Source organism: Ochotona curzoniae, unplaced genomic scaffold (assembly GCF_017591425.1).
Source record: "Ochotona curzoniae isolate NIBS_2020 unplaced genomic scaffold, NIBS_Ocur_1.0 scaffold_3890, whole genome shotgun sequence".
Lineage (NCBI taxonomy): Eukaryota > Metazoa > Chordata > Mammalia > Lagomorpha > Ochotonidae > Ochotona > Ochotona curzoniae.
Window position 1 is genome coordinate 25848867 of NW_024467115.1, and position 15076 is coordinate 25863942.

Below are 15076 nucleotides of genomic sequence, written 5' to 3' on the forward strand. Positions count from 1 at the left end.
AGGCTGAATTGATTGTCATGCAAATATGTTCACTGTGGTAGGTTGGTGCTGATTGATTGCACAGGATCAAAACATGTTCTGGTGCTTCCTTGCTGCCATGACTACAGGACAATGCCTCTTTTCCTAAATTTACAACAATGATTTTGCTTTCACAATTTAGTAAATGCTTGCCCAGACCAAACACAAAACCAGATTAAGTGCTTGTCTCAGAGACTTACAAGTCCTTTTGGTGTTACTTTGAAATTCATAATAGATTTTATTGTCTGTCTAGAGGGAAAAGATGGACATTCAGGAACACATATTGGCCTCTCCTTTCAAGAGATCCATGAGGGGAGATGCTACTCTTTGTGTGTTTGTTTGAAGTTTTCAGATGGCAGGTACACATCTACAACTAACGAGATTTTTAAAGTGATTAATGTCGAATCATGTGGTAAAAAAAAGCAAACATAGATTCTACTAAATAATTAAAATTAAATTTATCTTTCAGACCTTTGGCTGGCCAACAAAGGCCAAAATTACATGCTTTTATAACCTGAAGTTGCCCATGAGTGATGACTGCATAAAGCAGAAAAATTTTCTTAGCTTATTTCCTACTAGCTTGTTCTGCCATCTTGTCACCACTTAACCTCTATCAGAAAATAGGTTTGTTTTCAAAATTTTCTGAAGATTTAAAACTGAGCTCCACAGAACAGTGCCTATGTTGACGTCTAAAGAAAAATTAATTTTCATAGATTCATGACATATAGACTTACACTGAGACTAGTTTGGGAGACATGATTGTACAGAGTAGATTGTCACGTATATTTTAATATGTATGATAAAGAGGCATCAGCAAAATGCCAAAACTAGCATAAATCAGGAAGAATGTACAACCATGTCTGTGGAAACTATTAAGCACTCTATTTTTTGAAGACATTATTTATTGTTTGATAATACAGTTACCTAGATAGACGAGAAATAGAGTGGTATTCTACCTACTGGTTTACTTCTCAATGACTGTAACAGCCAGGGCTAGCTTAATCATGATGAAACCAGGAATCAGAAATTCCTTTTGGGTCTCCCATGGAAGTGAAAGAAGTCCAAGTATTTGGGCCATCTTCCAGCACTTTCCCAAGTACGTAAATAGGGAGCTCGATCCAGGAGTGGATCAGCCAGGGGTTAATCCAGTACTCATACAGGACACCTACATTGCAGGCTGCAGCTTAACTCCCTGTACCACAACACCAGGCCCAGACCTGGCATTACCACTCAGCAGCAATCTTGGATTCATGTTCCAATGGCTTTCTTTCTTATCGCAGGCTGTGAGCCCATTCCTGTTCGCTATCTTGAATGGAGCAACATAGAATCAATCATAGCCATCGCCTTTTCTTGCCTGGGCATCTTGGTTACCCTGTTTGTTACGCTCATCTTTGTGCTGTACCGGGACACTCCTGTGGTCAAATCCTCCAGTCGGGAGCTCTGCTATATCATCTTGGCTGGCATCTTCCTAGGCTACGTGTGCCCATTCACTCTCATTGCCAAGCCTACTACCACATCCTGCTACCTCCAACGCCTCCTGGTTGGCCTCTCCTCTGCCATGTGCTACTCTGCCTTGGTAACCAAAACCAATCGTATCGCACGCATCCTGGCTGGCAGCAAGAAGAAGATCTGTACGCGGAAGCCTAGGTTCATGAGTGCCTGGGCCCAGGTCATCATTGCCTCAATTTTGATTAGTGTACAGCTAACCCTGGTGGTAACCCTGATTATCATGGAACCCCCAATGCCCATTCTGTCCTATCCAAGCATCAAGGAAGTCTACCTTATCTGCAATACCAGCAACCTGGGTGTGGTCGCCCCTTTGGGTTATAACGGACTCCTCATCATGAGCTGTACCTACTATGCCTTCAAGACTCGCAACGTACCTGCCAACTTCAACGAGGCCAAATATATCGCCTTCACTATGTACACTACCTGCATCATCTGGCTTGCTTTTGTACCCATTTACTTTGGGAGCAACTACAAGATCATCACCACCTGCTTTGCAGTGAGCCTCAGTGTAACAGTGGCGCTGGGGTGCATGTTCACTCCAAAGATGTACATCATTATTGCTAAGCCTGAGAGGAATGTCCGCAGTGCCTTCACCACCTCGGATGTCGTCCGCATGCACGTTGGCGATGGCAAGCTGCCCTGCCGCTCCAACACTTTCCTCAACATTTTCCGAAGAAAGAAGCCAGGGGCAGGGAATGCCAAGTGAGTTACCTGAGCTGGGTTTGTCTCTGTCTTCCTTCCCTTCTTCCTTTTCCCCTTCCCCTGCCTTATCTCACTCTCGTTCTCTCCCACATCTCTAAATGGTTTTCCTTCATTTCTCCCATGTTTTAAAAAAATTCATTTCTTAAGCATTTCTAGCCTTCTGTTGCAGTAAGTATAGAGTCAAAGATGTGCTTCACTTTCATCCCTTTGAAGGAGGAGGAGCATGAAGCTGCAGCCCGCTGAACACGCCTTCATTCATGCTAGCAGCACAGCCTTCATTCTGTCAGTGACCTTTTTATCACATGGATCCCTCTCCCTGACAATTTCGGAGGTGCTATAACACATTGGGTTTCTAGCGAGAGATGCAAACACTAGTCCTAGACTATGCACTAACTGGGGATAGCCTTTGATGTATTTATCGTTGTATACTCTATCATTAGTGGTAAGCCATGGAGGAGAAGGCAATCAGGCTCCAGGGCAAATTACCACTTTAAAATTTTGCAACAAACTACCGAACTTGTCCTGAGATAAGGCCCCCTAAATCTTATTCACTGAATTAAACTCATTTTGTAAAATATGCTACATCATGGTGTACATAGGTTATTTCTACTCAGTCACAATCAGAGTGGTTTCTTAGAAACCAAACCTTCATAGAACAAAATGAACCCCCAATCTGAACGTGTGAGCAAAAGTCCAGATAATTGCTATTCTGGGAATTTCTCAGTAGTTTGAACAAAGATATAAGTACTTTGCCATCTCTTGCGCAATTCTGCTGTCAGAAGAAGCATATACTAATTTCCATTGCTGATCTCTTTCAGGGTCTCATGGAAAAAAAAAATTCATGTAATAGGTATACTTTCTTAAATGACACAGATGGTTGAAATTCTAAAGGTAATAGACCTACTAAAAATTTGACAACTTTCCCCACTATATTTTGAAATTTACTCTAGGAAATAGTCCTTTGAAAGTGAATATTTTAGTAGCAAAAAATTAGAACATATACTTCATTATGTAACTACTCTGTCCACCTGAGCCAGTCAGAAAAGGGGAATGAATGCTATTTTTCTTCATTTTGTAGGTTGTAAAAGCTAAGTTGTTTTGAATTTGTGCAACTTTTAAATGAATTTCTCCTTAGCCATTCTTTGCCTAGGTATCACTGATGGGAAACTTCCCATTTTACATTAAGTCAAAAAAATCACAATGCTTTGAAATTCTGAGTTTCACATCTTTGTGAAGAAGAAACACAGGCATATTTTATAAAAATTAAATTTGAAGATCAGTGATAGAATCTTAGTGAAAATATCTTTGAAATGTGTAAAGTTACTGTCATTTCATGTAAAAATATTACATCAAGTTGTGTCAATGTTGGGGATAAGGACAATATTTGATGCCTATTTCTTGCCACATAGATTAAAATTCTTCATGGCATGTTAATAACACAAGTGCTCAGTCACATTTTTCTCTTGTCCTGTTATTTTATTGTTGTTGTTGTTGTTTTGCGCTAGCTAACATTCCCTCAGAAATAATTTCTGATGTGGAGTTACCAACAAAGCATGGAAGCAAAACAAAAGGGCCATCAAATGAGGGCTGGGAAAAACCGGACCATTATCCACAGAGCCCATTTGTAAAATGACTTTGTAATCACTTTCTTAATGAGCGAAGGAATGGGAGAAAAGAAAATGAGAGGAAATAAGATACTCTTGGATGTTTGTGGTGCTGAAGCGAGTCCCTTTACAGCATCATATTTGATTTTGGAGTGCTCCTTCCATCATCATCAACTACAATCCGGTTCCATGTTTCTAACTTTCCTGCCTTTATTTTAGTTCTTCAGAAACTTCTCTGTGTGATTTTTCAGTCATGACTCATTGCTGAAAGCTGTTCTTCTAACCATTTAGTGGGAAGAGGGAAACTATAGGATTGAGATATCCTGTGCTGGTGCCCAGGAATATGCCATTTTAGAAACTCTGCTGTGGTTCTATGTATAGATGGATATGGGCACCTATCCAAGAGAGTTATGACTAAAGAATGTTCAGTGCTGGCTGCCAGGATGATTCAGAGCTAGCTGGTGTTTCCTTAGCCATGCTTAACACTTCTCCAGAAGCCAGACGTCACTGCACTTTCCCACGACCTTCCAGCACCGGGTGCCTTTCCTGACACTCTGAGAATGTCCTTCTCTGGTACAAATTTTATCTGGAATATGGTTTGGGAGAGAAGAAAAAAGTTCAATTTAAATGAACAAGATTAGTCTTCTAGGACACACAGGATTCACCAATAAGTTGAACTGTTTAGCTGTAATTTATCAAGCATTATCATCATAATATATTTCTAATTAACAATTATAGCATGTAACTTTCTTATTAACACTCAGGTTCTTCCATGCGCATTACACAAGTGAGATGACTGGCAGAAGATATTGGGGATCAAGTGTCTATAAAGCCTGTTCAGTGGTTAACTCATTTTAGCCATCATTCTGCTATTGCTTCTGTATAATTCCATACGACTACAATTTTAAAATATAGCAATAACCTCAGTGCCAACATCATTACTTTTATTCTTGCCCTTTTATGTTTTCTGGTTTGCCTCCAAAGTTGTAAAAATCACAAACAATCCCCTAGTTTCCACAGCACTAAAAACTAACAGTTTTACCAACTAAAGCAAGAGAATGAAAACTCGTGAGAACATATCGCACGATGAGTTTATTACCATTCTGGATGTGCGGTTTGTACGTTTATAGTGCATTGAGAATGTTCAGCAGGCTACACATGCAGTAATAAACACAGAACAGATGCGATAATGAAGAGCTTCCGACTAAGCTATTTGTTGAAATATTGTTTGGAGGAATTTGAAATTCCAACAACATTCTGGTTGATAGCATGTTTCTGATTACAAGGGTAAGATGATGTTACATGGCTGTTTTTTGAAAAGTTGGTTCTTCATTTTTTTTTTTTTAATTTCATCCACAACCAAAGATCTAACACAATCAATGATTTGGGAATTTGTTGTCTGACATGTTGTTTAGGAGGAACTTAAACAATAAGTTGTGTGTTTGACTTACATGAGCTATTTACAGTCAGACATGTCAAGGCATAATCCTGTCATGGAAAATCAACTGAGGCGTCATTGATTTTGTCATCTCTAATTTATTTAGCTATTTTTTATTGCACTTGAATTGAAAACGGCTTAAATCTAATGATGTAAAAAGACTTTCAAAACTCTTTTCAATTGTCAAAGAAAAAAAAAATCAATCCATGGATAACCATATAGAAATTGACAAGTGGTCGGCCTTAGAAGATGTTTTTGGTGTGAGAAATTGTACTATAGTGATTTCATTTCACATATGGAAATTATTTAGAAGCATTAATACTCTTTTGAGTCACCTCATGCAATACAGAATAGATAAGACTGTGGAAATAAAAGTATGCAGTCTCATATAAACCAATGAAACCACTCTTTATCTGTTTGGGCTTCTATGGCAAAATTCAAACACTTGGTAGCTTAATCAACTGACATTTACTTATGGAGTCTGGAAGTGTGCGATCCAGTTGTCAGCTTCCACTAGGGATTGTCCCCTTGGGTTGCAAGCATTTGCATTCTTGCTGTGTACTTGTATAATGTCTTGTCTGTGTGAGAGGAAAAAAGAGAGAGATGAAGAGACAGAATAAGCCTGTTGCTCGTGTATCTTCTGAAGACATCAAACCTATTACAGAGACCCCACGTCTATGACCTCACCTAAACCTTATTACCTCATTGTCTTAATTATCCATCTTAAATATAGTGTCACTAGGATTTAGGGCTTCACCCCATGAATTTTGGGACAGTGAGATGACTTAAACATTCAGTTGATAGTGAAGTTTTTCATTGAGATAGAAACCAAGATTTGGGTAGAAACTGTGTTGCAAGACATTGATGAGTTTGGCATCAAAATAAGAAGTGCAGACATTATAGAAGGAGGTTGAGGAAGAGGATATGATTTTATAGAAGATAGGATTAAGAAAAATCATAATATCTGGAAAAGAGCCAACAGGAACATTTGTACATATAAAAACGATCATGTGATTCATGCTGGTAAAGCATGAATGGAGTGTTAGTACATGACGTATGTGGCTGGCACTGGTTCTAACTCAGTTAATGTGTTATTCTGAAACTTAAGACAAAATCAGGACATGAACTTGTAACATTTAGAATTAACATCCACCCAAAAATATTATTGCTGATTTTCACTATCTCTGGACTAAAAATATTGAATATACATTCAAGGACAAATGAAGAAAGTCTTGCAAATGAAATGTGTATTTCTAGAATTCTCAGTTACCAGAAGACTTTCTGTCCATTTAAATGAGGGTCATTTAAAAAGTGGTACTGTGTATCAAGAGCCAGAGTCAGCCAGGAACAAAGCCAGTGTATTTATTTCAAGGACTGGAGAGATCTTGAGTCGCCACGTGATGATCTCAGTTAGTCAGGATGCCTAAGCACCAGCATTAGGATTATTGGTTTGGGAGAAGGTCTGTGTCTCCCCAAAACAAGGTCAAATGCCTTCAAGTCTGGAAAGACAAAACACTTCTTCATCAGTCAAAGGAACCTCAGGTCCAACTTAGAATGAACTTAACCTGGTCAGTGAATTGTATTTGCAGGAGGTCTCAGCCAAGCACGACCACATAGAGAGGCTCCATGCTCACAGGAGAGGAGGATGAATGACCTCAGGACGACGGAAAAAGCACAGCTTTCTTCCTATCTGGTGTACCAACTTTCTGGTCACCGCTGTTTCCTTGTATTATTATTATTATTAACTAGCACACATTCAGCAAATAACACACATGTGACTTTCCCTATACTCACACTAAGTACATACACATCGATGATGCTATAGGTTTAAGAGAATGGAATTCTTCTTTTGAGGCAGAGCACATCTACATTTCTTTTATCTTCAAAAAGCTTGTATGATTTACACATATTTAAGTCTTTAAGTTTAATATCACCATATGGCATAATTTATAGTTTGTAAACTGAATTCTGAAATATTCTCATATGATCATCTATAATCGCTCAAGGTAAACACATTAATCACCCCACTGTGTAAATAAAGAAATATAGACTTAGAAAGCTCAAGGCTGTTTTTATGAGAAAAATAAATGGGACTAAAATAACAGTTTATGCAATGTTACTCTAATGGGTCCCTGTGTCTCTTAATAATAAACTCATTCATCAAATGAAATGATGAGTCAAAGCTTGCCCCCACGGGGTTGACAGTTTAGTGGTAGCAAACCTTTTTATAAGAAAATTGGGCTATAACACAGTTCCAATCTAATGTACTTCCTCATGTGCATGGGTATCTTCAGCCAGATATATTCATAGGGTGAATTAAACAGTGGACATTTATTTTTCACCATCCTGGAGATTTGGGAGTCTAAAATAAGGGTAACACTGTTTTGGGGTTCTGGTAAGGTCCTTCTTTTTGTCTTGAGGTAGCCATCTTATTGTTGTATCCTCACATGTGGCAAAAGAGTAGAGCTCTTCAGGGCATCAATATCATTTCAAGTTGATGGTTTAATCGCCTCTCAAAAACATTTCTCCCAATTATATCAGGTTAGGACTTGACATGAATTGAGGGCAGGGCACAAATAACAAATTCATTGTAGATATCTCTTGACTCATTTTTTCCAGACTACTAGTTCACAGGCAAATTGTTTAACTTCTTTGTATGTGATTTATAAAATGGAATGATAACAATACTTGCCTCATAACACTGTTGGGAGTGTTAAAACAGAAAAAAAGCCTGTACATAATATAGCATAGTGCCTGGTTTGGAATAAAGTTGTAGTTATTGTTAGCTAGTGACTTTAAAATTATGAAAACATCAGATGGTATAAGGGAGCTTCCATACTAACGCAAAACTATTTCACCTTAAGTAGAGTTTCAGAAAGTAAAAATAGGTATTATTAGTTCATTATGTTTACAGAGGTAAAAGAGCTGAATGCTTGCTGAGTGTGGAGGCAAGTGTGGCTCCACACGCGATATATGTGAGAAGGACCCTCTTTCTGTCATGATTTGGCAATCTAAAGAGGCTTGGCCCGGCCAAGGAAACATGAAGTCATTTGTACTTCACCTGTTATCTTAGTGCTGGTGCAAAGTGTTATCTGCTCCAAAGAGAAACTGGCCTAGTGAACAACTGGCTTATAAAGCTGGCCCAAAGCACAGGCGCTCAGCATTTACAGAATGAAGAGCATATCAAGGCAGTGCCGGTGAGTTTGGAAGCTCAGATTAGAGAGTCAGAGTAAATCGAACTCTTTGTGACTTTTCAATGTCCACTTAAATTAGCCTAGGCACAAGGGGTGGGACACATAATACAAAGAAATATGGAAAATGGTATCAGGTAGCTCATGCAACGGGCCCAGAGTGCTTCTGGGTCTTACAGATAACAGAGCTCCTGAATACGCAGGCTCTAGGTCTCTTGCCTCCGCTCTCTCTCTATCTCTATCTTTATTTCTCTCCCCTCTCTTCCTCCCCTTTCATCCCTCTTACCAGACTTCTTTCACCATTTCTCAGGCACTCCCAGAAATCGAAAGGCAATCATTCCACTTCTCCCAAGTTTATGTGTTATTACACATCTGACTGCCCAAGGAAGACTGTCAATGTACCGCATGCCCCAGTTTTACCTAACACAGAAACACACACTGCCAACGGAGTAGTTGGGAGAAAAATCTGTGGCTCAAATATAGTGTTTGTTACAAAGCTTTGATATCTATAGACAATTAAATGCAAAAGTCAAGGACAGATTTTTGGCATTTTTAGGTAGATTTCTGGCTAAAAAGTGTTTCTCAGCTGCCTCAGGATGAAGAAAGAGAACAAAAGCAAGTTTGTCAGTTGGTTTGGCTTCCATTTGTTTTATAAGGAAAAGAGATCCACTGGGATATTGTCTTCTGCATTGCCTAAAACACAACATCAATGATGGCCAACGGTAAAATGTTGATTCTGAGCATTGTTAATAGTGGTTAGCAGGATGGAAAAAGAAAGTCAATGCATACTTGGTTAACTCCCAAATTTGTCCATAGTTAGTTTTAAATTCAAGGAGTAAGAGAAATCTCCTATAGTTGAGAGCCATTAGTATCTCTGTGCATATGAAATTCAAGACACGAGAGGACCTGACTGTTAACATGATCAGGCCCCATCCCCAGGTGATATGGCCAAAGGCTCTGTCAAGCAATGAATGATCTGTGACTATTTTGAAGTGCATAGCATGTGAGTGGAATTGACATCTTCTTAGTCTGTGAATATTTATAGCCCTGTCTGTATTCCTGTTCCACTATTGCCTTTTATTCTTATTTATTGAATTTTTTATTTAGTGAAACTTTGTGCCTGTGACTATAATGCAAATTAACAACATGTTATCTCAAAAACATAAATAAAAATGAAAAAAATGAGAACTGATACTGCAGAAAACAATTTTAGCAAAAACAGTTTTAATGACAGTAGAATTGATAGTAAATTCCTAGGATTTTTTTCAAAGTATAGAAAGTAAAACTAAGAAGTACCTTTCCTTCTCTTGCTTCCTAGTCATAAGAACTTTAAGGTTCTTCAAAAGGCTCATTCATTTAAAACTTGGTGCAAAAATTTCAAAATTCATGCAGATTTTTCATATTACACATTTTTCCATGAAATTTCCTCATGTGTATAGACTTCAAAGGATTTAGCACTGAAATAAATACATCAATAAACCTCATTTCTTTTTTTTAAAGATTCATTTTTATTATTTTTTTATTGGAAAGGCGGATATACAGAGAGGAGAGACAGAGAGGAAGATCTTCCGTCCAATGATTCACTCCCCAAGTGAGCACGATGGCCGATGCTATGCCGGTTGGAAGCCAGGAGCCTCTTTCAGGTCTCCCCCTCGGGTGCAGGGTCCCAAAGCTTTGGGCCGTCCTCGACTGCTTTCCCGGGCCACAGGCAGGGAGCTGGATGGGAAGCGGGGTCGCTTGGATAGAACCGGCGCCCATATGGGATCCCGGGCGTGCAAGGCGAGGACTTAACCACTTGCGCCACCGCGCCGGGCCCAATAAACCTCATTTCTATAACTTCCTGTATTGCCTTCAAGTGTAGTCAGTTTCCAGGCCCCTTAAAAAATTGCTCCCCAAAATTGGGAATTGATTTATTTTTCTATCTGATCAAATGTAACATATTTCTTGCATATTTTAGTTGGGTATGGAATGCATAACAAGAAAAATGTTAACAGGAAAAATAATATACCTAGATGAAGAAAGTTCCATTAAAGAAATTATAATACTGGGACTGGTGTGGGGGCAGAAAAAGAAGGGATAGCCCCATACTTCTCTGAGATGTTAGCCATTGATTCTTGGTAGTGTTTTATGTTAAACATTTCAATACTGTTTCTAATCCAGTCCTTCATTTGAAAAATATGTGGATAAACTATTATTTATAAACTATAGGAGATTTATTTATGAAGAAAATAATATTATCTATGTGCTCACAGAAAAAGCAATAAATGAAGTAGAGGAAAATCAACAAGAAATGGCCAATGACCGCAGGGAGTATGAGCTTCTGCGACCAAGGTCATAAAGCATGTCCTGGTATCACACAAGGTGTCCTACACCATAGACCTGAGTTCAGGAAATTGTAGAAACTATGAGAAGTATTTCCCAATTGGACCAAAAGGGGTTAGTCTAGAACTCTGGTCATTGGTTCTTTTCATCTTGACAAAGGAATCGCTTAAGGGGGTTCAGTAGCGTAGGGATCATAGATTATTAAGCCCAAAGCAAGTTTCAGTAGGCTGCTTCATTTAGCTCCAATGCAGAAAGCCAGAAGCTATGTCAGCACTGATCCTAAAATACAATCACTTTTCTGTGGTGGTTAGAATGGGTTAATGGCCCGAGCCAGGCTTTGTAAGGTGCAGAGATGTAGCAGCGATGACTCATTCATTCAATAAATGGTTAAAACACCTAGTATCTGCCAGCCAATGAGGCAAGTAGAGTGAACTACAGGTGTGAATGAAACACGCCTTTGTGCTTCTGCCTTTGTGAATATCAAGATCTATCCAGACGAACGGATTTTGGAAGAGTGTGTGTTTCAACGAGAAATAGAAGCTGTCACAGGAGTGTTGTGAGGGGTGTCTACCCAGCCCTAAGATGTTGGGATGTTTCCAGGAAGCATTGTGTACCCTCGGGTTTGGCTGGGAGAAAAAGAGGTGGTGATGTAGAGCAGTGGAGGAATCGGGTTGTAAGGGTTCTGGGAAACATACAACACTTCTGGCTGAAGAAATTAGGGGCGATTCCAGGATATCCGAGCAGAATATCCAGTTTTATGAACTGGATGAGACAGCTAAAAACAGATTATGTAGGGCCTAAATAGGGGTCCTAAAAGTTTGGACCTCACCTTCTGGACAATAGGAAGATACTCCAATAAAAATGCAGTTCACTAGGCTAGTACTCATGTGAGTTTCTGAATCATCCTGTGACAACAGCAGATGAAGGAGACCGGGGCCACAAGAAAAAGTTGGTTGCAAGGGGAGGAGGGTGTTAATGTTTAGGGCATTAACAGCTAAAGTTGGAGATTAAGTACAAATACTTCAGAGGCAAAATCAAAGTTAATGCTGCTCAAGCATGGCACAATGGCTCAATTGGCTAATCCTCCTCCTACAAGTGCTGGGATCCCATATGGATGCCAGTTCATACCCCAGCTACTCTACTTCCCACATAGTTCCCTGCTTGTGACCTGGGAAAGAAAGCAGCAGACCATAGCCCAAAACCTTGGGATCCTGTATCCACCTAGGAGATCTGAAGAAACTTCTGGTTCCTGGCTTCTGTTTTGCTCAGCTCTGACCATTGTGGTGTTTTGGGGAATCTTTTTCTATGTAAATTTACCTGTCCAATAAGCATAAGTAGATACAAAGAAAAGTATTGATGTTCACAAACTTCTCTTTTAAAATCTATGCAGAGTAAACAAAAATAAATGGAATTAAGTCTTTACCTTGAGAATTCTGCACTCCAATGTCTAAAAAAAACTAACTAAAGTATGCATATTAACAAATTAATCATAGCTGGTTAGTAAGAGGGACATGCTGATCAACATGGGAATAGTCATCAAAACAAACTGCACAAGTCGCTACAGACCTCTTGAAAATGATGTGGGTGAAGGTTCTTTAAAACTGAAGTCTAAGTGAGAAGGCAAATCCTTGGCTTAAAAGAAAGAAACAAACTGTATTTTTTGGTCTGTTTGTTTAATTTTTACTTTATTATTTTTGTTTAAAAAAGGGAGATTTATAGAGTGAAGGAGATAAAGAAAGGAAGATCTTGCATCCATCCGCTGGTTCACTTCCCAAGTGGCTCTAACGGCCAAAACTGAGCCAATCCAAAGCTTCTTCCTGGCCTCCCCCAAAAAATATCTTTTCAAAGTGTTTGATTTAACTTTTTATTTTTAAGATGGAATCTTTTGATACGAGGAGAATTTAATTTACCAAAATCCAATTTCTAAATGCTTCTTTTACAGTTGGTTCTGTTAGTACTCAGTGCAGGGCCTAGTTTCGCCTAGTTTCTTACCACAGATCACAAAGTCTTTCTATATTTTCTTCTAAGAGTTTTATGATTTTGACATTCATGTTTTGCATATCTTATAATTTGACTTTCACAGTTATTACAGCGTAAGTAACTTTTATAAATGGCATAAAGAGTGTTTCTTAATTCAGTATACTATAGCAAAATACCATAAGCTAGGTGCTTTATAGTCCATTGACATTTACTTCTCATAGCTTTGGAGGCCAAAAGTCTGAAATTGGAGCGCTGACTTAGGTGTGCTTTGCTGATGATTTTCTTCTGGGTAATAGACTACCAGTAGCCTCACACAATCAAATCCAAGGGAGACTTAAGTTTTTTTGGGGGGGTTCTTATAATAACAGCAGTATATTTCACAAAAACTCTACCATCATGATGTAATCACTTCTCAAGACCCCTTGTTCTAGTATTATCACATTAAGGACTAGGATTTCCACATGTGAATTGTGGGGAGGTTCAGACATTTAGTTCGTAAAGTAACAGATTAGAGTTCTTTGTGTATTTTCTTAAATAAATCTCCATCTTTCCATGATAAGTTTTTTAAAAGCCCTTACCTCATTGAAGGGCAGTGGTACTTTTGCTCAAACTTAACTGAATACACATTTGGGGTTTTTTTTGTTTTCTGGGTTTTTTTCTTTTCTTTTTTTTTTTTTTTTTTGCTATTTCTTTTTTTTTTTCTGAATACACATTTGTAAATCCAATCATCAATCTTCTATTCCATCTTATTGATGCACTCACGTCAAATTTTATACTGTACATCTACTAATCTAGTCTATTTTGTCTGCAGTAATTCTAGAACACCCCTGTTTCTATTTGAAATTGTGTCATTATGTATGACAGCAGGACACAGGTCTTCTGAGGACATTTCCTTTTACTCCATGTTTCTGAGAAATTTGTAAGGAGCAGGCATTGAGCGCTGTTCGGATTCTTTTTTCTGTACCAGTTCAAAGGGTCATATTATTTTTATTTACTCTGCTGACATTGGAAATATGAAGAATATATCAGATATTAGTTGACCTTGAATTTCTGACCTAAACACTTCTTGGTGAGCCTCTGCTCTCTATATTTTGTGAAGCATAGAACGGACTTTTTCAGAATTGGTGTGGCTAAGAGAGTCTATTGATTAATATTTGCATGATACGTGATTTTTGGTCCCTTTATTTTCAGCTCTTTGTAATTGGTGTTTAAGGTAAAAGTCTCATAAACTCCACTGTAGTTAGTCTGATAATATTTGCCTTATTTACCATATGCATCTCATTTGCATTGACTGAAATTGCTGACACAATTGTGTTTGTGTCTCCAAGTTAGCTATTTTCTGCTTGTAGCACTTTTTGTCTTATTGTTTCTTTATTTTGAATAATCCAGTATTTTAATTTTCAATGTCCATGAAATTTTTTGTTGCTTTCATATTCTTTCACCCTTCTTCTTAAAGTTACCATAGAGATTAGAGAAATACATTTCTTAATCTTTTATGATCTACAACAAATTAGTGGCTTTACTGGTTTCCAAACAATGCAAGACGCGGAAAACACATAGATATGCAAAGTCAATTTTCTGCTTTTTCTTCATGGAGTTAAATTGTAAATATATTTTACATCTTAATTTTACATTGTTGTTATTCTTCTGCAGCACTAATAACTTACTCCTTAACTTACAATTTGCATCCTAATAAGCTCCTATAAGCTGAAAATGCACTTAATAAATCTGAACTATTAAACATCACAACATTCTCTAGCATATCTTAAATATTCCCAGGGTACTTATATTAACCTAAAAGTAGGACTGAACAATCTAACACAAAGCCTGTTCTGCAATAGGCTGCTGAATGTATGTATCGTGTACACACACACACAGATAGACATTGCGAAAACAATGTGATACATCAATACCAATATCTGAAATATGCTGGCAATACGATACCCTTAGAGTATCAGAGTATCAGTGGTATCTCTCATGATTGCAGGCTGACAGGGAGATGTGGCTCATTATTGCTGTCCAGCCACATGAGAGAGTATCATAGTGCACCATGCTAGCCTGGAAAAAAAAAAAAAGGTATAGTGTTTGCTGAATTCATGTCACTAATGGTAAGTGGGAACATTAAAAGTCAGGAAACATTTTCACTTGCTTACATATCCCCACATGCTTTCCCTTTGTGCTGTGATGTATTTATGTTCAGAGATGACTCAAGTGTGAATTATAGTGTGCTGTAGCCCCTCGTTTCCTGTTCTATGTTCTGATCGCTTGCCTGGACCTCATTCTTAAAATGGTGCTAATCCCAAATGTGATTG

At 38.3% G+C, this 15076-nt stretch overlaps 1 protein-coding gene across 3 annotated transcripts in view; it reads left to right on the forward strand.

The window, feature by feature from the left end:
- GRM1 (glutamate metabotropic receptor 1) overlaps positions 1 to 15076 on the forward strand; it is a 328706-nt gene that overhangs the window by 297261 nt on the left and 16369 nt on the right. For all 3 annotated transcript variants that reach the window (XM_040965269.1, XM_040965270.1, XM_040965271.1), the window contains exon 7: positions 1299 to 2229. In XM_040965269.1, the coding sequence (XP_040821203.1) occupies positions 1299 to 2229 (931 nt within the window). The remainder of the gene's footprint in view (positions 1 to 1298; positions 2230 to 15076) is intronic.